General features: G+C 40.1%; 1 protein-coding gene across 1 annotated transcript in view; it reads right to left on the reverse strand.

Annotated features, from left to right (window-relative positions):
• pknox2 (pbx/knotted 1 homeobox 2) overlaps nt 1-26,981 on the reverse strand; it is a 76,608-nt gene that overhangs the window by 18,400 nt on the left and 31,227 nt on the right. The window contains exons 3-5 of the mRNA XM_062433099.1: nt 19,907-20,016; nt 17,339-17,475; nt 15,014-15,025 (exon numbers count right to left, since the gene is read on the reverse strand). Of these exons, the coding sequence (XP_062289083.1) occupies nt 15,014-15,025; nt 17,339-17,475; nt 19,907-19,996 (239 nt within the window). The 5' untranslated portion in view covers nt 19,997-20,016. The remainder of the gene's footprint in view (nt 1-15,013; nt 15,026-17,338; nt 17,476-19,906; nt 20,017-26,981) is intronic.

Below are 26,981 nucleotides of genomic sequence, written 5' to 3' on the forward strand. Positions count from 1 at the left end.
AGTGATTTTAGTGGGTTTTTCAAGATTAATTGGCACTGGCCTTTAAAAAAAGTCATGTGGTGCGACCACGATTCATCTTGAAATAAATTAATTTAGTTAACATGCTTCACATCTTTTTTTACAAGTTTTCAGTAATATAAAGTGTTTGGAAACAAAGTATTTGCTTTTTTTTTTTAAATCTTTGTAAATGATGATCTTTTATTTATATAAGATATTTCAAGATGAATCATGGTCGCACCAAATGACTTTTTTTCAGGCCAGTGCCAATTAATCTTGAAAAACCCCCACTAAAATCACTTTCACATTGTAATATGAATTGTCAGGTACACAACATTCTGAATGTTTGAACTACTGCATTAGATATGCTTGTTTTTATTATTTAAAATTGAGTTGTTGAAAATCCTTATACGTCATTGACCCATATAGGCACTTATGGAATGCCTCTTTTCCAATCAAATGACTCAGTTAGAACTAACTGTTGTATAAAATATGAGAAGAACTTGGATAGGGGATTGACTAATAATAAAAAGTTTTGATAGATTTGAATATTTGTGCCCCTTGAAGAGAAGTGTTTGATAGTCATGAACTCATCTCTCCCTTCCAATTGTTTTTCTAAACTCTGCCTCTTCCACACTCTCACTCACTGTCCTTTGTGTCACCTTTGACTTGGAGGAAACCCCGTGGAACTTCTCAAAATATGTCCCAGTCAAATTAATTATGATAGGGATTCGGGATTCGGGACTCTTGGCGGTATGTTATATAACCCTTGTAAGCTGCTTACTGGTGGCACATATTTCATTATTTTTTACATACAGTGGCTTTAGATGTACTGCATATACAGGAAGGCATCTCTAACATTTAAAACAGCAACAAGCAATGATGGAGGAATGAATTCATGTTAGGCATATAGTAATTTTAAGATGTGAAATAAAAGATATGGTCATGCAAACGCTGCTCAGAGCTTAATGGCACATACAGTTGTGCTATCTTCATAAAATGTAAAAACATCATTTCCTAATCTGATTCTGGGTGAAATGAAAGCCCCTGTGTGTGGAATTTCAATGTGATTATAACATCTTTCATTAGCATCTTGTATTCTGATTGCACAAGTTTGTATTTGTAGAGAAAAAAATGACACAATCACAGCGAAGATTGGTGCAGTCTACAGTGTGTCTGGCTTTCATCTAGTTTAAGTGTCCCTGGGTCAGATCAGTGGAGGGAGGGCTGTGTGCATCGCTGTCTGCCACAGTGTGTGTATTTTGATACCAGGACTACAGGGGTGCCAATGTCGCTCAACTTGTTGTTTTCTCACCTATCATAGAGCGCAGGAGTAATTTTATGTTCTGCACACCCTCTGTGTGATGGCTTATGGGCAGTTTGAGGTCACTTTCCCACCTGTAGTTCGGTTCATTTGGTCCACATTGTTTCTGGTGCGGTTCATGTTCAGACCGACTGATTATAAATGTTTCATGATGATTAAATATACGGTGATATGGACTGACTGGTAACTCATTCAAAGTGTTGGTGATGTTATCTCTATCATCAACACTACATACACACTTAAAGAAATCAAATTCCAATAACTAACAGCCATGTAGTGGTTTTCTGTCTCTTATGTTTTTATGAAGCTCATGAAGAAAATAACTGATCATGAGAATTATTCTTTGAGATTGTAACTGGACCTAATTTTTGGTTGTTTTTGGATTACTACAAAAACACAACACTTATGTTTAAGTCATTTTCATCCTGATTAACACACTAATTTGGTAAAGCCAGTCCTTTTTCAATATAAGGTGGCAAGATTTGCATAGTCTGAGGTGGCAGGCTATGTGGATATATAGATGGAAAAAAGTGAATTAACCTGAAAAATACTGCTGTTTGCTTCCCATTTCCAACTACGAGTGTGATGTTTTCAACAATGTCTTTCGGCAATTTAAAAAAAAACTTAACTATGATTGTTGTGGTGTTAACTATTGTCAAGATGATGAAGGTTGCCTAAGTTTAAGGAAGTAGTACGTTTTTTATACCACATTTCAAATAACCTTATTTTAACCCAAACCATGATCTGACCAAGTAGTTTTTGTGTCTAAATCTAACTGTGCTGTCACACCATAAATGGTAAATAACAGGAACTTATATACAGTAGCACTTTTCTAGTCTTACAACCATTCAAAGTACTTTAACATTACATGTCACATTCAACCATTCACACACATTCATACACTGATGCCACACCTGCTCAACAGGAGGAAACTAACATTCACACACTGTTGGCGCAGCCATCGGGAGCAATTTCAGTTTAAGTATCTTGCCCAAAGACACATCGACATGTGGATTGGAGGAGCCAGGAATCAAACCACCGATCTTCTGATTAGTGGACGACCCGCTCTAGCCGCCACCATAAAACATCACTATTGTTTAACAGTGATTTGTAATGGTTTTGGAAAGCTGCAGATAGAGGTGGGAAATTTAAAAAAACGCTCCTATGATTCATCTGGAGTCCATGAGGATGTGTTGGGTGAAGCAGATACATGTCACTAAGGTTACTAAATTATTTTATATAAGCATATATACACTGTTTATATAGCGTGTTTATAGAATCTTTCCTTATCAGCAAATGGATTTAATATTAAGTATTAAATTCATGTTAAAACCCCCTACAGTATCTATATCATAAAGACCTGTTGTTGTTCAATTTTGCTTTCACACTACATGCAAACCACACCAAATAAAATGGGCACACACAGTAGAGCTGAACTGGACCTGCATACATGTATTGCAGGGGCCTGCACTGGCATGGAGGCAGTCTGGGCCTCTGCTCAGGCTCTAACCCATGACTCTCATTTGCAGCCTTTAATAGTCATCTATATTATACTCTAATCTGCCTGATCCCAATTTAATGCCGCTGTCTCAGCCAGACGTGGCAGGAATACTAAACAGGGGGGGGGGTCACGTGCACAGTGGAGAGCCTCTGCCTTTTCTGTTTAATGTCTGCTTGTGGCAAGGTGGGGAGGAATCTGGGTGGGGGTGAAGGAGAGGAAGAGAGAAGGGGGTTTAACTGAGAGCAAACAGGGGACTCACAGCACTGCAGATGGTGTCTTAAGTCATTTACTCTTACATTCACTCTGTGTTATTTTTTATTACAGAAAGTGATTAATTCAACCAATAGGGTGTGCTAATTCAACCTCTTTTTTTCTAAGTGTGTTAATATCTATAAAAAAGGAAGACTAAGACACATCAGTCTACTAGTGTTAACAAAATACCTCTTTGTTTAACTGTTGACTTGCTTTATAAACATCACACAGGAATAGTCTAATAGTCTAACTAACACATCTATTCACAGACATCTGCTGCCAAGGAGATGTGGCACTGCAGGGCCTAAGGACCCAGGGGCATTGTGGGTAGGCATACAGACTACACAACACCTTTATTGCCTGGTAAATACACAGACATCTGTGTGTGTGGAAGAACAAACACAAATAGCCAAGCTATAATCAAAACAAATGCTGCAATTAAAGGTGATAATCCAAATGATGGCAAAATGTATTATGTGTGTCAAAGAAAAGAAAAACTGTTTCATGAATCATACAACCCTTAAAAAGACTATCAAACTTTGTCCAGGATTCATTATACACACAAATAATGTTTAAATGAATGTAAAATGTAATGTTTTAAAATAAAGTTTTGCTAGAAGAACGTTATGATGCTACTCTCACGTATAACTGCCACCCATGAGCAAAACGATTTTTGTTTTCTTTTTATTATAACGGGATATTTTTCATCATTCTGTGTTATAGCAACATGTCACTCTATTCACTGTAATACAACACCTTCTCATTATTTCACAAAATTAACTTAGTTGATTAAAACAAGAAAACCTAAAGACTACTAAAGTATATTTTTCTTTCATTCCTCCTGTTCATACTGACCATTAGAAGATCCCTTCATAATGCATTTACAATGTAAATTGTAACTGACAATAATGACACATGGGAGCACATAAGGATACAAAAGCAGCTAACAGCCATAAAAACATAAAAACCTCCTGCCACATAACTACATTTATCATGTTTTGGGATTGATTTATGACTGATCTTAACTTTTCTGATGTTAACATAGAACATTAAAATGTTTCTTGTAAAAGTTGAATAATTTGGTATGTGCAGTAGAAATAACAGGAAAGATGTCATTACAGCATGAAAAATATGTTTTTTTCATAAAGCGTTTTCATTGGCAACACACTGCCATATTATCTTTGGAATATTCAGTAAACTATATCAGATGGCAGTCATTCAGTAATGGCTCTGCCTCTCATGTCTTTGCCACACTATAACTGAATGAAAATGGAAATGTCCATTATAAGTAAAGCTTATAGAGGCAACCAACTGTATGAAAGCTCTTTGTTTTCAGCTCATCATTCCCTGTTCTGATGTTATTTATTGTAATTTCATGTTACATTTACATCTGAGATCTGAGAGTGAAATAGATACAGATACTAGTCTGTGTTTGATTATAATTGCAGATTGTGGTGCTAACACACAACTCTTTTCAGTGAATCTAAACTGGTAAATCTGTTGTTACATTTCTCAGCATGTCTCTATAATTCGTGGCTCATTTAAGTCAAATTCTTAAATCCAACAGAAATGATTATTCATTGAACAGTTACAGCTAACAATACAACTTCTGTAAGTGACAATCTCATTAGTCAGATACATTCTTTACATTCTGTCTCTCCCTTTCTTAAGCAGAAACAATAAAGTGTGTGTTGTGTAATGACACTGAGTCTATTTCACATTCAGATACAGTAAACTGAAACTACATTTGTTCAGCAGACTTTGTCGATCTGACGTCTAAACAATTTAGTAAAGTACATTTGGAGAATTTTATCTAGACAGCAACAGCTTTTTATAGCTTGATGTGGATCAATTTGCATGCAATATATTTGCATTTCTTTATTTCTGCTGCAGTTTATTTCATTGCTTTCGTCATTTATAGACCACAAACATTTCATGAGCTATTCATGAAAATGGTATGAAGAGCCATGAAAACAAAAGTGCTATAATTAAAGTAGCAAAAGAAATGTTTTCAACCTGTCATTTTCTTGTTTAACTGGGCAAAAACTGTCTTTTGGTTTGGTGTTTTTGGCAAAACTGATGATGTTAAGCTTTGATTGAGTTATTGTACTCCAAAAAAACTAAAAAGGAGGATCATTATGTTGTGTTCTCTCTTGAATGTTCAGTTGTTATGTTCAAGATCATTATTGTTTTCTGAGATTAGAGTCCGTGTTAGGAATTGGAAGCTTTGTTGTCACTTGTGCTCTGTGGCTAAAATGTGAAATCAAGGGCAATCAGAGTTTGCATGTAGAAACGTCTTTCCTTGACGACGTACCATTACGCACAGTTGGACCTCGCCAATTTAGAGCGGGGTAAAATCACTACCCTTCGGCTTTTTCTATGACCTTTACACAGGAAGTTAGGATTAAGGTAGATGGGGTGTGAAGAGGCATGCATTTTTATGAAAGTGAACATAGCTGCATGTGTCTGCTTGTGTCTGCTTGTGTCTGCTTGTGTGTGTGTGTGTGTGTGAGTGTGTGAGTGTGAGAGTCCATGGTCACGTGATGTGTGTTTTCCAGTCTCCCACTATACCTCCTCCAACCATCCAGAGCACCCCCCACCCCCACCATGTTGGCTGCCAGAAGCGGCAGGTTCTGCAGTGCAACGGAGTGGAGATTGCCGGCTGGGGGATCATTACAAGGGCCATAAAAGAGCGATTTACAGGACGGCCAGTGAGTGGAGTCAGCACGGTCCCCCACCCTCTAGCACTGCAACGTGCTGGGTCACCAGCGAAAAGCCCAAAACGGAGAATCAGAGGCCTGCGGGGTACTTAATGACTTAAACATGAAGGTGAAGGACGTGGCAGCTCTACTGGCATCTGGTTTAGGGTTGGAGAGTCAGACACTGGGGAAGGAAACAAGGTGCTACTTGATTTTTCATGTTTGATCAGTGCACCTGTAAAGATAAAACATGGCATGCCTTAGGCCATAGAAAACACCCGTAACACTTATTTGACAACCTTGTTGTCATGTGACAATTACCAAAATTCTGCAACTGAATTAATAGCTGAATGGATCTTCTGCTCAGATTTGTTTTTAGTCAAATATTGATTCTGAGGTCAGAAATGAACATTCAATCTTCACTTTTGGTCCCAGCTGTTGAAGTGAGGCTTGAACATGGCCTATCTCACTGTCAATCAACATATTAATAGCCCTGGTTGTTACAAGTAAATAAGTGCATGGATGTAACAAAGGTTATGATATTCTAACTATAGTTCTATAAGCGCACACAGAGCCCTCTGCTGGTCTTTGTGGGTAATACTCTCCTGCAATCACACGCATGCAACTCCACTTCCTCTCTCCTGAACTGGTTCCAAATCTGCCGAACCACCTTTGGGTACAACACCCACTCATCTGCCAGAGGGCCACCTCTCAACATGAGGTTGGCGCCCCTGTTTCCTGGGCCAGGAATGTAAAGGGATCTCAGAGACAGGAGGCCCACAACCGCCTGGAGTTTGAGGAGGTCGATGTGTTGGTTTTCTCCTGAAGGCCACACACACCACCACCTATCGCCCTCCCTAGACAGGTTCCCAATGACAGGTGATGCTCTGGGTAATGCAGGTTGTCTTGCACTGATTGAGGTGTGTTCACCATGAGGTGCTTGTGCTCCTTGCATCCAAGCACAGGTTGGCAAACTATGTGTAGGAGCTCCAGTGGAACAACTGGATTGCCCACCAGCATGAGCCTCAACACCTGCATGACAATAAAAGCTATCACTGCTGCTTCCCGATGCAGTCTGAGAACTGCCTACTGCAGGCCATCTGTCTGGGTTCCCACACAATGATCCACAGACTGACTGAGTCGAGCACGACTCCAAGATACATGATGTGGCTGATGGGTGCTCTTCTTCCAGTTGATGGCAAAACCTAACCTGGACTAGGTGCAGTTCCAACTTGGCTGAGTAGCAAATGGCCCATTTTCTGGACTTAGCCATGTCTTTTAAGTAAAAGAAGACTCTCATGTCCCGGTCACACAGTGTCTGCTGTGCTGCATCCGCATGCTGAGTATGTATAGGAGCCAGGGAGTAGCTAAACAATAGCCTATTGTAGTTGTACTATCCCTTGAAAGGTGAAACGTAGGAACATCCTGTGTAGTGCTCATATATGAGCTCAGTGCTGAACTTTTTTCAGCTAGCACAGCCTGCAGCTGAATGAGGCTGCACACCATCTATTACCCTTACTTTCTGCACTATACAGGAAATCCTTGAGAACTTAAGTTGGAGGTGTATTGCTGAAAGTTGGTGATATTGCAGACACAGATGAGATGTTGGTGGTGGAGGCTGCATCTCTGCGTGGTCTCATTCAAGGCACTTGAAGCAGAATAGACACTCGTCTGTGGCAGTAATGAGACTGGGGCACAATGAGCAGGAATGAGTGACTATGATCAGAGCTGAAGCGAGACACTGCCTTTTGTACTGTGTGATGCACATTTAATCAGTAGGCATGTCCTGATTAGCCATCTACAACCACATTTCAATGGGTGGAGCCTGTGTGAGATAGAACTGCTTTCTTATGGCAACCAAGCAAAATGTGTGCATCAAAGTTGTGTGGTTTCAGAATGCAGTTAAGAATTCACATATTGGTTCTGATGCTTTAGTAAGCTATTCTCATTGAAGGTGTTGATTCTTGAGAGACATGGTTTGACTTGAGTCAAGCCGGAAATTAGTTTGTTGTACTTTATCAATACATTCCTGCTATTAATTGTTCATAAGGCTGTAGTAAAGGCATGGTTGGTCAGTTTCACCTCACAGATTTCACGTTTCACAGGCTGCAACAGTCTAAAAAATGCATATAACAACATTTTTTTATCCTAAATCCTACTGTATATATAGTCCATAATAAATCTTGAACATAGGTTTTCACATGAGATATATCTTCATCCTCAAATAACCTTAGTACTGTGAAAAAGACAACGTACAACACATCCATATTTGAAGCTAAATAAGAGGCTTTCAGAGGATGATAAAAAAAGAAGTAGTGCTCAGATTCAGGAGTGAGAGCTCAGAAATATTTGAGCATCTGAAGAACAGTTTCATCCCATGTGTGAGAACAGCAACTGAACAGACCTCGTGGGGAGATTTTTTTTGTCAACTGCTGTTTCCAAGGTCAAGAATTAACTTTCAATCTTAGCTGGAAATATCTTTCAAATTTGAGTTTCATCCCCCCAAAAAACTCGAGTTTCCTCCTGACAATGAGGAATGTTAAACCTGCACGAACAGAGCTGTGCATGAAAACAAGCTCAAATCAAAGCAGCGCAGTCATCTAAGGAACAAGTCATGTTTGCCTGCTTTCACGAATAATCTGGCAGGCCACCAAGGGGGTACAGAAAGAGGTGGGGGCGGGGTTTAAAGGGATGTGTTTATGTGAATGTGTGTGTGTGAGCTAGAGAGAGAGAGAGAGACATGGAGGACTCTCTCTCTCTCAGCTCCCCACTGTTTGCCAGCCTAATCAGGCCTGCTGTACCCCCGTATATTAGAAGCCAGTTTGTGGTGGAGTCCTGCTGTGTTTGCTCCCCGACAAGGCCCCTGTTTCCCCAGGCTACATGTCTGAAGCACACCCTGTGTAACAGTGTGTGTGAGGGATTGGGGAACCCACACACACACACACACACACACACACACACACACACACACACACACACATACTGTACACATTTGCACACACACCCTCACAAAAAGAACCCCCGGCACTATCTGAATAAACCCTGTCTCCCTTTTCTCTACTTTTCATCCTCATGTCTGGTCCTGAACTTCACTTGGGGTTTTTTGTTTCTCTCAGGCTTCCTGAACCAAAACCTCCATCTCTCCCATCACCAACCACAACCCAAAATACAGGCTGAGTCCACAGCTGCCTGTGTGGATTTCTGGCTGAAGTCCACAGCAGATGTATACAGATGGGAGTATGAAATGCAGTGTTTTCTCTTGCCAGAGAGCACACCATCCTTCACTTTAGCTCACGCTCTTGGCCTGGTGTTAAATGAGTGCATGATGTTATAAAAGAAGTTATAAAAAATATACAGACACTAGATTCTGCATCTAGCATCTAGCAATACTTCTTAAAATAACAATGAAATAAAGAATCTCAGCCTATGTGGATGACTGTTGTTGTCTATCCAGAGGGCATTACTTGACAGCTGTGAAGCACCAATCATGTTCTATTCTCCTCTATGCTCGCTGTAGGCCACTCTTGTGCCAGGAAAGAAAAGATAACATGGATTGTGAAGTTGAGTAAAAAACAAAAAAAGAAAATTGTGGACTTCCTTTCTCATCCAAAGTCAAGCAGTGAGGAAACCCATAAAAACGGGTATCTGAAAGAAACAGCCAATAAAACCACTTGAGCTTTGACACAGTTTCCTGCATTCAGCGGCGGCTGAACACCAACACACGCTGACCCGCTAAATGGAGGAGGCACGGCCTGTTTTAAGCCCGTCAGACAGCGATAGACTCTGCGCCGCTGGAAAAGCTGAACAGTGGTCGAGGATGCATTGATGCATTGTGGCAGTGAGGATAAACAGACTTTATGGTGCATTACAGAGGCAGACAAACACACGGGCGGGCACAGACATGGCCGTCGGATGTGTCAAATTAAAAAACACCCCCTCCCATTGAGTGCGACACGAGAGGTGTTCAAGTCTTCATTTCTTTCATGCCATTAACGACAAGTGCATATAGGACCATAAAATTCCTGTATCTCACGGTGTTGGGCAGCTGTCAGCATGACGGCATGTTAACCTCCCCACAAACACACACACAAACCCTTAAATCCAGTCTCAATGCAAAATACCCAGGCTGACCAGCATGAGAGAGGCTTTCAGCAAAGACCCACTATGGAGGGGAGGGAATGATAATATGCACCATACAGGGCTCTGCACTGCAACACTGGCATCTTTGTAAAAGGATCCTACCACTGTCAAAACACAGAATAAATCCAATTGAAAATGTTTTCTTACTTTCTCTTGCAAATAAAATGTGTTACACATCACGGATAACTGTTTCTTAAGCCAAGTAAAGTTCAATATCTATATACCTTCTCCTACAAGTGTTGAAATGTAGTGAATGTGACTCTTACTGTGTGCAGCATATGTGTAATAGTGCCTGTGAGGACTTCTGGGAAACACAGTGTTCTTACTCTTTATCATTTATTCCCTAAGTTCTCTACATGTAAAGCAAGAGTGCAGTTAACTCAAGCAAAACTCATAAAAGTGTGACCTTAAAGCAGCGTGTTCCATAAACACACAGCTCATCTACCCGACTTGTTTCCATGCATAACAAGGACATTTCTGTTTTAAAAAGAAAAGAAAGGACAATTATGATGTCTCTTTCAATTAAGTGCATGTCTCCATCTCTAAGCCGAATCAGCGCTGGCGCGCTACATCAGCAACCTGAAAAACAAAAGCCTTACCGGCTTTTTAATAAGATGCAGAGAATCCAGAAGGATCTTTATAGTAAATGCCACAACTCATTAGGCTAATTACCCTATCACACATTTACTCCGCTGCTAATAACAAAGTAGGCAGAGAGAGACAGAGAGAGGCAGAGAGGAAACCACACATCTCCTCATAAAGTTGGCATTCTAGCAATTAGTGAAAAGAAACATTAAAGCCCACACAGACTTCCTGAGCAAAATAATTAAAGAAAAATGGCGGAGATGCTGATTCTCGTCACTTTCCTCTCTTTTTTTTTCTAAGCACACACCCTCCCCCCCTATGAGCACCGTGCAGAGGCAGGAACGCTGTTGGATCAGACTTCTTTTAAATTAAGAGTGCTATTTGTGTCTTTTTGCATAATTTGACTCACCGTGGGAGACGGTGACTTGTGAAGTCAAATTTAATTGCATTTATAACAAGGTATCAAGGTACGTTTAGTCATTAGCTCTTTGCATGGGTAAAATCATTCCAAAAAAATTCAAATCTGCTTTTTCGTCCTCTGCATACAGAAGCAGCGAGCATTTCACTTAAGAGTTACAAATAATCATATTTTAACAGCATAGGCTGGTGAATCCTCAGCTCTTGTTGCTCCCTGAGCTCCGAGCCACCTTTGATCACAACATTTTAATTGGCCATCATTCGCATTTACACACTCAGTTGGCTCTATATTCTCTGTAGCACTATTTAACTAGTAAATTCAAGTTTCCATCGCACTTTATTCTCTTCCTTTGTGCCTCTTTTTGCTTACATAAAGACATGCTGTTTCATCTGATGATGCACAGCTATACTTGCCTGTAAAAGTAAATGATAGGAACCTTGTTTCTCTTTAAAGGACAACAGATAGATAATCGTGCTCTTACAACTTTCCCCCACTTAATGATAATAAAACTGCAGTTACATCTGAATTATTTGAAATAAAGTAACACTTATTTTACTGCAATGGATACAGTATGTGCAAATATACACAGTCACTGCTTAGCATCAAAGAGCAATACGAGCACAGTGTTGTTTTACCTGAAATAATCCCTTATTTAAAGCAGGGAATAGTAGCAAGTACATTGTAGTAAATATAATCTTATATCTGTGTGTTAGTTTGCTTATCTTAGGTTAGACTGTACTGTCAAACAGCTAGCTTGGTTCAGTCTCAAATGAAGTTTACCCCTGTAAACATAGCTGAATCTATCTTACAGGCAATCTGTGCTGAGGGGCCCATGAGCGAAAAAGGGCCCTCAATGGCCCCTGGGCACTGTTTTTTCCTTTGTGCGCTCTCTTTTTTTTCCCTTTTTTCTTCTTTTTGTCAGGCTCCATAGAAATATGACACAAGGATTGACCCATTCTTTTGATATTCATAATTATTGTCGCAGTTGGAAATGTATGTCTGAAACTAAATATGAAGTGACAAGGTTTCCAACCAGCAGCAATGTTATCCAATTGGAAAAATAAAAAAAGACTTCATTTTCAAGAAAATGAAGTCACACGATTTACTGTTTTATTTGTCGTTTTGATGGCTGGGCCATTATTGGTTAACAGGCCACATCACACTCTGGTTAGGTCATATTAATGAGTGTGTAAAGCAGACAGCGCCAGCAGTAACCCAGCGTCCAGGGGCTCCAAGGGGTACTAATCCAGCCCTGCATGTACACATAGAAATATATGTGTGCACCCAGCAGTTGTTTACCAAAAATTATTTCAACATGAAACTCCCTAAAACCACAAATTGTTATTTCAACATTTTTGTAGTAAAAATGTATTATTTAGTTAGTTTAAAGGAGCAGTGTGTAGGAAATAGTTGCATCTAGTGAGGTCCCAGTTTGCGACAAAATGAATACACCTCCTCCTCCCCTTCCAAGTATGTAGCAGAGCCTATGGTAGCTGCAAAACTTGAGAAAAACGTGAAAAGCCCTCTGTAGAGCCAGAATGTTTGTTTTTTTTCCCCATTCTGGGTTTATGTAGAAACGTGGTGGTGCAACATGTTCGGCTCTGTGGAAGAGGACCCACTTTTTGTGTAGATATAAAGAGCTCATTCTAATGTAACAAAAACACATGAATTATTACTTTCAGGTTTTCAAGTTCCTTCTGCTAGATGCCACTAAATTGTACACACTGCACCTTTAAGAGGTGATTGAAGGTTTTTTACTCCACTCTGGAAACAAACCACGCCCATAACTGCAGCTCCGTACTTTAAAGATAAGACTGGCATTATTCTATATTTTTGTCATTGTCAAGAAAACAGTTATAACAATATATTTGTGCATCTCTCAATACTCTGTGGCTCTCTTAAACCTGGTCTGTGACACTATTCCTACTGAGGGTGTAAACATTAAGATATATCAGACTCTAGATACACACACAATGCTCATCAGTATAGGAATAATTCATAATTGATTGCTAGATTATTGTTTTTCATGGAATTTGCTGACAATTATTCTTTAACACAGAGACATGACATTTTTATCTCACTCTTAGAAATAAAACAGAAAAGGTTATTTCCCACAAAAGAATCCTGACCTACTCCTTTAATCTATGCATTGACTGAGCCACTACAGTTAGTAAGTCACTTATACTCCATGCCTCTGTTTGATGCAGCTCACTGTAGTTGATACGTTGCTTTTAGCACCCGGTTCCACACTAACAATAAAAGCTGCTGCAATAGCTCTTCCACTGTGCATGTTAAAAACTGTTTTACATTAATTAACGTAGGAATGCACTCAAGAACACAGATCCCAGCTCTTATAGAGGCACTCCAATCAAGCAACTAATGAAGTACATTAGGGTTATTAACGTTAATGTATTCTCTATAGAATACAGCATTCAAAATAAACTCAGCAGTAAGTATACTGCATGTCATCACTACAAAGATTCTGGTTGTGTTTGGCTGATACTGTACGCTCCTTTTGTTTCCTGTGTATGTGGTTTAAGGGGAGGAAGAGGAGTAAAGTAGAGATCCAAATAAACCTATGTGAAAGTAGAAGAGGGGCTAATAAGAGCTAACTCCCCCCACCACCACCACCACCACCACCACCCAGAGCTGCTCCAAACATGGCTGCTCACATCAAAGGCAGCCTTGTATCTCAGAGGAGATGCTGAGGACTTTACAGCAGCTCGCCTCAGGCCTGAGCGCGGGGGCTCGCACCTACTCAGACAGCGGTGGCGGATACCCGCCGGTGGGACCCGAGGAGCCGGGACAGACGGCCCAACACACTCTGCGGTGTCATCATTACAGGACAGACGTTGTGGGGCGGCTCGTCTCTCCTTTTGGCTCAACAATTTTAGTGAGTTGTTGGTGCGCTTGCCTACACCAGTAGATCACCCAGCTCGATTAAAAATGTCTGTATTTTGAATAATTTACTTCATAAATAGATAATACAAGCTCATTATAAGGGCGCATCAATATTCTAGTGATAAGCTGTGAGAGGAGTGAGGTGGGGTTTTTTTTTTTTCTTTAACTGGTGTTTTGGGTTTCACCCAGCAGTGATTTTGCTTCTTGTTTTCTACACCTAACAAGGTGGTGCCTCTGATGGGCTTCTACATGGTAAATAAAAGCAGAAAATTTGGAACAAATGTCTTTAGGGTGATCAGTAAACATCCTAAAATAAGAGGCAAAAAGCTTATCTACAGTTCAGTGTGAAAATTGTGTTTTAGACAATGCTTTTTTCTGAGAGCTTACTGCAAATTAATTTGAAAGTCTTAATGAAATGTGGTGCAAATGATAAAACATTTGTTATCTGTGTTATTTTGACCAGTAACTTAAGAAGAAAAGAGGTGAGAAGAAACATTCAAATAACAGAGATGATTGAGAAAGATATAGAAAAGTTAAAAGTGACAAATCACAGAAAGACCACTCAGTGCAAGTTTGTAAAAGTGAGTTTTTTGTAGCGATTTAAATGAAATCATTAAGATTGAAAGATGAATTTCAACAGGAAAGCTGTTCCAGAGTTTTGCTCTAACAGCAAATACACAGTTTTCTTCAGGGCTGCTAGCAGAGTTGTTCCAGGCATGTCCAAACTGTTCCATTAAGGTTCGTGTGCCTGCAGGTTTTTGAGAGCGCACGATTCGACATATCAACCGTCTGAAGACTGAGATCAGGTGATTAAATGAGTCAAGCCTGTTGTGCTCCTGCTTGGTTGGAATAAAAACCTGCAGCCACATGAACTCTTTATGGAATAGTTTGGACATGTCTGTGTTAGTGGATCTGAGATTGCGTACATATGAGCTAAGAGCTCATAAATGTACATGGTGTGCTTTAAAAGTAAAGAGTAAAGAAATGAGGATTATTTGAAATCTTCTACATCCCCTTCCATATGTGATGGTTTAAATATGTTCATTTTGACATATAATGAAATGTCACCCCCTCCTCCCCTCCCACACTAGTTAATTTCTATATTGTGTTATTACCTACACCAAGAAGGATACTTGCAGCAAACTAGTAGTTTCATTCCAAAATTAGGTCTCTACCTCTTAAAGAGTGATGCTTACCTTTGAAAATGACTGTTGGCGTGAAAGAGAAATAAATTACGTTTTACAATTAAAGTTCGGAGTCATGCTGAGACTTCACACAGAACAACTATTGCCTGATGAATTTCAGGAAGCATTTTTACAACATTTTGTGGTTTAAATTTACTTTGTGGTTGTCTTTAGTCTACAGCTCCACGGTGCAATGAATGAAAAACATTTGAAAGTCATTCAATCATCCATTCATTCCGTTTATGCTTTCACAGATTCACTCATTGTCTCATCTTAATAATCAAAGCCAAAAAGGGGCAAGAGCCTATCATAGTGTACACCGCAGTCAGAGAAACAGCCTGTCTACTGCCCGTATATCAAATGGTTATTTTAAAGTCAATTTATTAAAGTCAAAGACGAGGAAATGGAGGGTGCTTCTGCTCGGCTTTGATGAGTGAAAGCATTTACTGAAGGTGCTCTCTGGTTTATGAGCGATACTAAGTGAAAAGTGAAGGAGGCACCTTTCAAGTACAATTTTCAAACGCTTTATGTCATAGCTGGTTTAAGGGAACGCATTAAAAACAACACAAGTGCTTTTGGCCTTCATCTGGAAGCAGCACATCAAGTCAATTTAGTACAATTTCTTACAGCCAGCAGGGTGCAAGAGAGAACATGCAGTAATTATTTCAAAGGAAGAAAAAGTGAAGGGAAAGTCACAGGCAGAGTGGTGCACACTGCTGGACCCAGTTTTAACAAAGTTTGAGCCGAATAATGATATCATTTAGCAAAAGTAAGTAATTATATAATATAATTATATATAATTATATAAATAGTTGTAAAAGTAAACTGCCGTTTCATTTAGTCAGTGCTCTGTGCTCTATGAGAACTATTTTGGAGTTCAGACTTTTGCATCTTTCACTTAAGACAGACATATAACTACTTTAATACAAGCATGTCTCCTTGAAATTACTACTAAATAGATTATCTTAAAACATTTTAAGAAGAAAAAAGAAAAGATTGTCATTGAACATTTAACTCATAAATTCAGTATCAACGTTTATGCAACTTGCCAGATGCACTGTAACAAAATGTTCTCATTATGTGGACAGAAAATGTCATTCAGCCGCCATTATGTTTCCTTCTAAATGAATTTGCTGTTAGTGGTTTATATAAATGTAACTTCTAGGAGACAGATGGGATTAAATGTGGGTCATAATAGCTGAACAAAATCTCACAAGAATAAAAAAGAAATAAGAAAAAAAAAAATAGATTGAAAGTAAGAAAATAAGTTGAAACCAAAAAAATACCTCAAAACTATACAAGAGGTTAAGTGGAGACTCTAAATTGCCTGTAGGTGTGAATGTGAGTGTCTACTATAGTCAGCCCTGTGATGGACAGGTGACCTGTCCAGGGTGTTCTCCTCATGCCTCTCGCCCAATGACAGCTGGGATTGGCTCCAGCTCACCCACCCATGACCCTCTGGATAAGTGGTATACAAAATGAATGAATGAATGAGTGAAAACATTTGATTACACAATATTCTCACTTTTCTTTTTAGTGATCAGGATTTCTTTTTTCAGTTTTGCTGGTGAATGTTTCATTCAGTTCTGACACTAAGCTTTCATGTGGGCTGCAACTCCATTGGCTAATTACTTGCGGAAGGTACTTTAGTTGTTACTTACAGTCACTGCATTTAACCCATCCTGAGTATTAGGAGCAATGGGCAGCCAATATGCAGCGCCTAGAGACCAGCTCCAGTTCTGTAACTTGGTCACAGGCCCTGACAGGAGAATTAACCTAACATACATGTTTTTGACAATGGGAGGAAACCGGAGCACCCGGAGGAAACCCATGCTAGCACACGGAGAACTTGCTGTGAGGCACCAGTGCTGCCCCAGGTGGCATAGGTCAGTGGTCTAAAAGTGCAACAAGTACCATGAATTGAATTATTTCCCCCCTCCAACTTGTTCTGTTTCTTGTAATTTGCACTCCTAGTAGAAAGTAAGAGCAATTTAAATTTCATATTAGTAGGTTAGTACTAGTAATTATAAATAACCATATAGATATGCTGATGACTGAATGTATTTAAATGAATTTAAAGAATGTGACAGGACTGGACCTTTGAAATTGAAAAATTCAGGAAAAAAAACCCACTAAAGAGAGAAAGGTGAGAATATTATAACAAAATGTAGCACTCTAACTTTTGCCTTTGAGGTATTTTTTTCTTTTTTTGTTTCAATTTATTTTTATTTACGTTAATTGAATTTTTTGGGTTTGATTCTTGTGAGATTTTTTTCAATGATGATGAAACAAATGAAGTCCAACAGAGACATTATTGCTGTAAGACACTGAACTTACCTGTAAACAGCCCTCTTGTCAGACTCAAGCTGGGCCTGGGGGTCAAGGGTCACACTGACAGAGGTATTTCCTGCTGCAGAGGCTGCTGGGATATGGACCTGTGGGGTCTTGGTGTTCTGCTGAGTGGTGCCCGTCATCTGAGGGTACAAAAGATTACAAACCAAATGAATTTAACTAAAGCTGCTCTCAGCTGTAAACAACTGTAAACCAGGCTGGATATGAATAGCCTATCACATGAAAACAACCGGCTTCTCAATCATGCACATTCCTCACATTCTACTTGTCATGAGCTTGCAGCTGTTTGTGAGGTCTAAGTAATTTTTAATCACTTTTCTAAAGCAATAAGGTGCAACATGCATCTGATGCCGACAGACTACAAATGAGGATGTAGCTGGAATGAATCATTGTTGCTTGACAGGTCAGCAGCCTTGTAATGAAGCTGTTAAGCAAAATGAATGAGATAGGAAAGATTCAGTAATTGAACAAGGAACGCTCAGGTCATATATAGATTCCTGTTAACGGATAAATATTCAATTAGTTTTTAGCAATTGAACAGTGCCACTTGAGTGAGTGTGTTCACACCTGAGTTATCAGTGGCCAGCCTGTACTGAGATTACCTTCCTGCTGGCAGAATACATATTCCATTCATCTGCTGTGAATACCAGTGAGGAAATGGAATCATTAGAGAATGTGCTTGTTTCTTTTTGGTGTTATTTGTCCTGTGGTGTGGGGCAAGAGAATGACATGCTTTATGAACACGATCCGTTGTCTTCTTCATCCTTTTTACCCCACTTTCCTTTCTCTCTGAGGAAATGAGTCTAACAACCCCCAACCCGCTGCCCCCTATTTTTTTTTTTTTTTTTTTAGTCAGGGTGGGGTGGAAGGAAGCTTCAAGTCTTAATCCCAGCACCAAATGGGAAATAAATTAGCTTCTTCACACTTAACTAGCTCTCATTTGCATTTGCCGAGCACGCAGACTGCTGCAGCTCGGGAGCTCTCCCCTGGCACTAATCCTCTGGGCGAAAGCAGACAGAGGTGGTGTGGACGAGGAGGAGGTGGAACGGCGGTTGTGGTGGTGAGGCGGTCGGCTCAACCTGCTCTGTCCTAACCCCCCCCCCCCCGCCCTTCTCAGCGGGGTGGTCTGTAGCGGTAGACAAAGCCCGGGTCCAAGCCGCAGTCGGGCTCCATTAATTACACTGACCTGTTGGTGGCATCACGTGTTGTGTTGAACACTGCAGGCAGGGGCACGACCTTTATTCCTCCACTTTGTTCAGTTAAACTCTCTGACATACAGTGTGTATCACTCCTGCACTCAATGTCTTAATTATGAAGCGCGAGTCAACCTGATGAATAATCATTTAAATATTCCTGCAGACATTAAGATTTTATGTTTTACATTATAATATTACTGTACCATGTGATATTTTATTCTATTTTTACTCTCTCAGTCTCACTTGTTGTTTACAGTGACAAGATGTGTATCTCATACTATTACAATAATATTCCTGTAGACACTAAGATATAATGTTTGATATTACTGTACCTTATGTTGTGTCACTGTACCATTCCTAAAATATTACTAGAATATTCTCATTGACTTAATTTGCATTAGTTGTGGTTACTAGTTGTTTATGGTGAAAAGATGTTAATCTAATGCTATTATAGTAATATTAATTAACATTAAGACATTGTGTTTTATATTATAATATTACTGTACCTTATGATATTTTACTCTATTTTCTCTCATTCTCAGTAGCTGTTTAAAGTAAGATGTTTATCTCATGCTAGAAGACACTAAGATGTTATGTTTGATATTACTGTACCTTATGTTATGTTTCACAGTTTATATGTCCTTTATTATCTCCTATATACATTCCTAGACTCTACTGTGCAAAAATAGAATTATGATTATCATGAGATTACTGTTTTAAAGCACACTTCAAATTTGAGGTGTTTTCTTCTAGCAATAAATCATCAAGACGAAATAAGCAACAATCAAGGTTGAGATTTGAGGACAAAGCTAATCTGCTTCTAATAAACAGCTGTGAAGTTGTTAAGATTGCTCAATTCTGATTGGTGCACAGAAATATATCACATCCCCTATCTCCAGCTGAGCCTTGCCCACTTCACAGCAGTAGAGCAGAGATACCATGAATAAAGAAATCTGTGTAAATAACCAAAACTGTTCTGATTTGGCTGCTTATAGTCAGTGTATCTGCATATTTTTTAAGAACAAATTTAATGAGTTGAGCTTTTTAAAACCTCTTTAAGGAAAAAATAAAACCATTGCTGACACATATAATAATGCAAAAAATCTGAAAATAATGATAATAATGATAAATAACATGAACTGAACAAATATAATTATGCTCATTCACTCTGCCCCAGCTCACATCAAATGTGTATAGTGCCTTGAGATAACTTTGTTGTGATTTGGCGCTATACAAATAAAGATTGATTGATTGATTGATTGAAATGTAATACCTTAACTCTTATAATTCCAGACATTTTTTAGACATGTTTAGACCTTGAACACCAAAAACCAAATTGAAGACATTTAACCCTAACCTGTTGGCTCTCCTGGTACGATGGTGGAGGAACGCTCTGGGTGGTGGCCATCATTGTCACTGCAGGTGCTGGGGACACATGTTGCATCATGGGATTGCTTCACATTGAGACTTGAGGGGGGGGACAAGAAAAAAAAAAAAAAGGGACATGAATCAAGTGAAAGTAGTGATTGTAAATTATATTACAGCAGCAGCCACCAGGTGCTGCTATGATTAAATAATAGATGGAATTTTCATGCAGCATCTCGCTCTCTTCGACTCTCTAACAATTCTTTTCCCTCTTCGTCATTAACTAATTTATTTCTTTGCCTCTGCATGTGTTGCGTGGAACTGACAGAAGCGCTGGGCTGATGTGTTAATATTGAGTGATCTCACAATGCAAATAAAAAGAGTCATGAAGCTCTTCACAGAAATACTTTATATATACCAGCAGGTTCATAAAAACACTCCAAACAAAACCGACTACTTGTTTACCAATTACAGACTGCCATGCCTGTTTGCTAATTACAGTTGGCTTTAAAGCAACGCACGGTAGTGGAGTCACCTTGGTCGTCTCTATGTGTCGGCTGCTGGTGTTGTTGTTGCGCTGTTACCAAGCCAATCAAGAGGTCTAATTAGGGCTCTTGTCAGTGGGCTAATTGCTATTGGCTGGGACCCCACAGGGCTGAGAGCTGTACCCTGTGGAACACCGCTGTAACCATCACCCCCACCCCCACTGAAAGAGCTAATTGGTTCAGGGCGCACACACACATGCACACACACACACACATACACACACATACAAACACACCCACACATATAGACCCCCTACCATCACCCTAACTTACTATAGGCAAGCACAGCAGGTGCTCCATCCTGCAGCTACATATAACCTATGTGTTTACACTGCATGAAAATGTCCTGTAAATTACTCATATGACCGGAGGGGAAAGGTGGTTTTATTAAATGTGAGGGTAAAGTTTAATAACCCTTTTATTCATCAGACAGTGTTTTCTAGATGACATTAATTTAGAGTCCGGATCTCTTTCATCAACTGATACAGACGCTGCAAAGTTCAAGCCGGTGCTTAAAAACGCTGGTGCGGACCGTCAAATCAACATTTATTCAGAGTCCAAACGTTCGGCGGATACCTTGAGCCGCTGAACTTATTGGAAAAACGCCTTATAACTCCACATAATAATGCCTTGTGTGGTCATGAAAGGCAGGCAGCAATTATAATGGACTGGTGCACTTGGACTGACTGGTATTGACCTGGAGGAAAATGCTTGATTATGAGCTAGTGAAATGGAACTGGAACATCTGAGCAAAATCTCTGCACCGGGTTGCAACATCCGTTCAGAGCTACCGCCTCAGGAAATAAAAATGTGCAGTAAATCCGCCTGACCGCTAAAGCCAAGGATTTGCAGTATGCGACTCTGAGCCGTGAGGTTACGGCCTGATGAAAAAGAACTGTAATAATCATATAATACGTTTTACAAGAATGCCATGCAAGGAAATGTTATAAAAGGAATATCATTCATTGACATCATAGAAAATGAAAACATACCATTAAGAACAATGACCACACTATTAATGCATAACTGAATATGAGAGACATACTAAGTGGGAATATTACAAGAACATTACTGTGATTGTACGTTCAGCTGTGTGGTTAATTCTGCAGAGAATTAACACTTTTACAACACTATTACTCAGAACTCCTGCTTTCAGTGTTATAAACCGCCTGCTGCATGCTACAGTCTCACACATCTGTGTGTTGAGCCCCACGCTCCACGAATAAAAAGACACTCTTTGGGTAGTTTTCAGATTCCCGATGCCAGACAGGAAGTGATGCGAACATCTCATCCCCCCTCTTCAGAATCAGGACAATACATGACAGACGTTCCCCGCCAGTGAGCTCATCCCCCACTGAGACCCAGACCCTGGCAATATCTCTGACTGGAAAAGTCAGAGGCAAGAGAACTGGCTGAGACCCCTTCTCGATTAGAGTGCCATCCCAGTTCAGAGCCGCTGCCAAGATTCTGATGTTAAATGGCGGTTTAGTTTCATTGACGAGTTCTAATTTGGGGTTATAGCTAAAAATCTGCATGTTTTATCATGTCATACTGTGCTTGTGTGAGCTGTGTATGAGTATGTGTGTGTGTGTGTGTGTGTACCGGTGCAGCATTGTATGAGCATGACTGTTTGCTCTATGGGTGTTCACACGTTTGTGTGCCATGTGCATGTCTCTGCGACTCATTTTGTGTACTGATTGCGTCTTCTGGTTTCTGTTCTCATTCCAACTATCAGCTGAAAGGCATCTTTTCTGTTATCAGTCCCTCATTTTAATTGCAAATGCAGCGAGCGTGTTAGTGATTAAATGGAAAATTGCACATTAATTGATGAGACTGAAGATAAAGCAATTCCAATTACTGCACAGTATTTTAGGCGGCCTCTCAAGTTTCGCCATCCCTCGAAGGAACCAGCCACCAAACGCCAAATTTAAGCAGGCAATCGTGCATCCACAAATATACACACACGCATACACAAACAGACACACACTTAATACACGCACAAACACATGCCATACCATGACTGCTGAAGCGTGAATGTACATACAAGAACAGACAAGAACACTGAAAAAAACAACAAACAAGAGTTTTAATTTCAATTTTTAGTGTAATTAAATACACCCAAAAAACTTCCCTCATAAAACTCAAAGTATAAATCTCTCCCCTAGCATCATGAAAAAGGAGACAATAACCATCTGGCAGCCACTCTCTGAACTCACCAAAGGTGTACAGTTACACAATAAGTGGTGAAATTCATTCTGAAGACAAATGACATGTTTGTTCCTCAACAAAGGCCTTTGAATTATTACAGAGTTCATAATGCATATCAATTGAAAAGTGCCTGTAGTCGCAATCAAAATTCAAAAGCAAGCATAAAATGGAAAATGAGAAGTAGGCATAAAATTATTCCAAGAAACATCAAAGGGTTCCGTGAATTTGGATTGGAGGCACTCGTACTCTTTCATCGGATTCTGTGCAGTAAGAAACGCTTCTATTCAGCTTTCAATTTTCCAACAATTCCCAGGCATAGAATGGGCCTCTGCTGTATTGATGTAAGGTTACTCAGCGGCATAGCTGCAGTTTCACCCTGTTTACCACCAGCATTGAAATGAAAATCCATATCTGGTCACATATGATGTGATCACTGCCTCTGGCCTCCACATTTCAACCATGTCCCAAGTTATTTTTTCTTGTCTGCTTTGGTTGGAAGTTGAATTTATGGTACAATGCCGTTGTCCTATTAAATTTAGAATTGGAATGCTTTCTGTGACAAACTCAAGGTGATAAAAATAAAAAAATCCTTCTTGTGATTGAAACACATAAAGCAGCATCACCTCTTGCACTCCAGATTGTGATCTGTCAGGGGTTCACACCAGTTTATTAAAAATACCTGTGCTAAGCAAAGATGTGTCCCTCTCTCATGTTGAATTATCAACACTTCACCCTTCGCAGTATGAGACTCATGAAGCAGTGAACGCAGGTGTTACAGGTGTAAGTTGTAGAGGACATTTAATGGATTCATTCCTCACATGTAAAACTGAAAATAACCATGTTGGAGTCAGCTGTTTGACAGGACTGAGACTGTGATATTCTGAGCTCCTCAACACATCTCAACACTCCCACTGGAGTGAAGAGGAACAGCATGATGAGTGTTTGCAACCCTGAATACTAACATACAAAGAGAACAACCATGCTACTAGCCATGTGAGGATGTAGTTAGACATAGTACATGTTAACATGCTTTCAATGACAATGACAATATGCTGATGCTAAGAACAGATCATCTGTACTATGTTTACCATCTTAATTTAGCATCTTAGCATATACTGTAGCTTTAGCAGAATATAGTATTCGGTTGTAAACCAAAGTCTCAGGCAAAGTCACTGCTTCACCTGATGATGGTGCTAGATGAAAAGTTAATAAAAGTTGTCCTGAGGAGATATGTTTAGGGCCATTTCAACTTCAGAACCTTCGGGGTAATTTTACAGGGCCGTGACCATTGGCTCCATAGCAGGAACCGCCCCCTGAAGGACAACCTCCCGGAACTTTTACTGCGGCAAAACAACTCCCTGCCTCGGGATATGTACTCCGTGCAACCCCGAAAAATTCCTGGGTGTGGCTTGAGGTTGACTCGGTGCTGAAAACTGGATGTGACGTCAACAGAAAGCGCCAAAATAAGCGCAAAGCAAAAGAATGCGACGATTGGAAACTGTTGCAGAATGATTAGGACACCTCCAGAGTCCGGTGGGTTCTATCATTGTCCTATTCTGTAATGGAGACACAACGGCTGAGAGGGCCAAGTGGGAGGACGTTCCTTTAAAGTTCCCACCTCCTAAATTTTACCCGGAACTTCCTTAATGTCTGTACCAAATTTAATAGCAACCCATTAAATAGTTGTGGAGAAATGTCACTCAAAACCACAAATACTGACTCATGATGGTGCTAGAGAAAAGGTTGGGGGATTATTGAAGTCAGTAGGTTGCATCCTCTGGAAACTATGAATGTCTGGACAAAATTTAGCAACATTTCCTGTTATAGTTGTTGAGAAATTTCCATGTGAGCCATTGTGGTGGACTGACCCAATGACGTCCATCGTTGATTTGCGACATGTCTTTGTGTTTGAGGTACTTTAGGTGGTTTTTAAATGTTGGATTTTGACCTTTTTTGATTTGACCTACTTTCATTCATTCTCATTGAATCTGACTCTAATTAAAGAGTAGATCCAAATGACTACACAGAATAAATCATGCTGACATTTAGGTTTATACTCATGTATTTTATGTCGTATTGATTCACTTCCAAGCTCTTCTCGGAGCATTCAAATTACTTCATGTTGATGTTTTCACCAAACTAGTAAAAATCCTCTCAGAAACCACATGCGTCAATTCGCTTTCATTACCCACAGAAACGGTTTGAAAAAATAATGAAATAATCTCACAAGGGCAGTCTGAGAGAAAATCAGCCCAATCCTCATGATGCCAATTTCTTAAAAAACAAAAACAACAAACAGTGCAACGGCTTTTCTGACTTAACTAGTGATCAATTGGATCCGCTTCTCAGAATCCCGAAGCTTTCCATAAATAATATCTCGCTCATGAAAACAGAGACGGCGTATCGCAGTTTTACACTCAAGACTGGATTCGAATCCACTCTCCAAATGTTGAACTGGTGACAGATTGCGGCACTTTAACCCACTCTGATACCTGATCCTATCTTACATGTATGCATGCATGAAGGAGAGAAGCAGCTGAATGGCTTTTCTGTGGAGTGGAAGGGAGCAGACGAGCTGTCATTTGCATTTCCTCCCATCAAAACCTCATTTAACGTGTTCCTGTTTGAGTTTGTTGGTTAGGAGGTTGACCTGCAAAATGCAATGAATAACATTTGGAAGTGGGTATGTCACCTTGGTCAGATATTATGCATCTTGATGCCCCTGCAAGAGAGGAAGATGAATAAATAAATCAGGTGTTTTTGAATATGAGTAGGATCTAATCATCGCCTTATTGTCAGGCCTGATTTACAATGCAAACACCAGGAGGCGAGGCCTTGATGGCGTTGAGTAAAATGGTGGAGGGAAAGGGTAGAATGGTAATGAGAGTGGGGCAAGGGGGGTAGAGAGGGGGAGAAGGGGGGGCTGTGTACACATTTGTGGACGGACTCAACACAGAAATCAGAAAACACACAGATCAGAGCGCAAACAACCCCACACACACACGGGAAGGGCCATGCATGCAAACACAGACATGTATATTAATGCACGAATGCCAACACTAAACACAGAGATAGCAAAGCTTCAACCAGTGTCATCCTGAGGGCAATATCACACACACACACACACACACACATATAGAGTCTCTCACCATAACGCCCAAGCAGCACACATACATTCATACACACACTTAAAGGCGCAAGTGCATTCACAGCCGGAGGCGAAGATAGTCTTACCAGGGCTACAAATCCCCCCCAGGCTAAAGCGAGCTCCGCACACATTGCAGCCAGGACGCGGTCCACACTCCCAGACCACCTCATTAACCTGAGCCAGCGAGCCCTCCCTCCCGCCCCAGCCTCGCAACACCCGGCTCCACACCAGCCCACACTTACAATTCATGCTAGTATCATTTATTCATCTGCTCTTGTTGATTGGACTCATCCTCAGCCCAGAAGGTAGATGAGGCATGGATTTGAAGCCGGGTGAAGGACGTTTCAAACATTGTTGCGGACATTGTTAACTCCGGTTTTCAGCCGAGATCAAAAAAGTGGCAGATTTGATGTAGTCTGTTGTTTGAAAGGTTTCATCTCAGGGGTCAAAAGACAGGAAGTTTTTGTGTAATTTTTATGTTTTCTGCAAGTGTTCTGGAAGCTGCTCGGTTGTTACTTTATGTATGGAGAATAAGGGGATACAGAGCAAGGTGTTCAGTTGTTGAAATAAAACATACAAAGAAGAAGGGAGCGCTCGAGCGTGTTCAAATTTAGATGTGAGGCGAGTCACAAAACGCAGGAAGCAACAACTCACCCAGAAGAGATTTTTACACAAGAATCTACGCGCTGTTGTGTTGCTACTCATGAACTTCCACCACTGACTAAGCTATTTAAAAGAGACAGTTAATGAAATGATTACAAACTGGAGCCAGCAAAGGCAAATGGGTATATTCAGAATGTGTTAAGGCCTCACAAGGTTAAATCTCCACAAGGCCTCAGCAGCTCAGTGAAAGGAAACTAACAATATGTTTACTCTCACTTATTTAACACCCATCATCCTTCAACATGATGCTAATTTCATGAAGAACACTTTTGTCGTCCTTTATCGTGCTCTTCACTCACCGAGGAATGATTGCACTCAAAAAGAGGTTCTCCTCAATCGTCCTTATCCATTTCCAATGACATTTTACGCTTGAATTTTAAATCTATAACCTTTCCAGTGTATTCTTTCACACTGAACTTCTTAATGAACATCCTTCACGTATTCAAATATGCCCCACAGCCATAATGAAGACATGAGGATTTCCCACGGGGTACGACAGTTTG

The sequence above is a fragment of the Scomber scombrus genome, chromosome 14, assembly GCF_963691925.1.
Source record: "Scomber scombrus chromosome 14, fScoSco1.1, whole genome shotgun sequence".
Taxonomy (NCBI): Eukaryota; Metazoa; Chordata; class Actinopteri; order Scombriformes; family Scombridae; genus Scomber; species Scomber scombrus.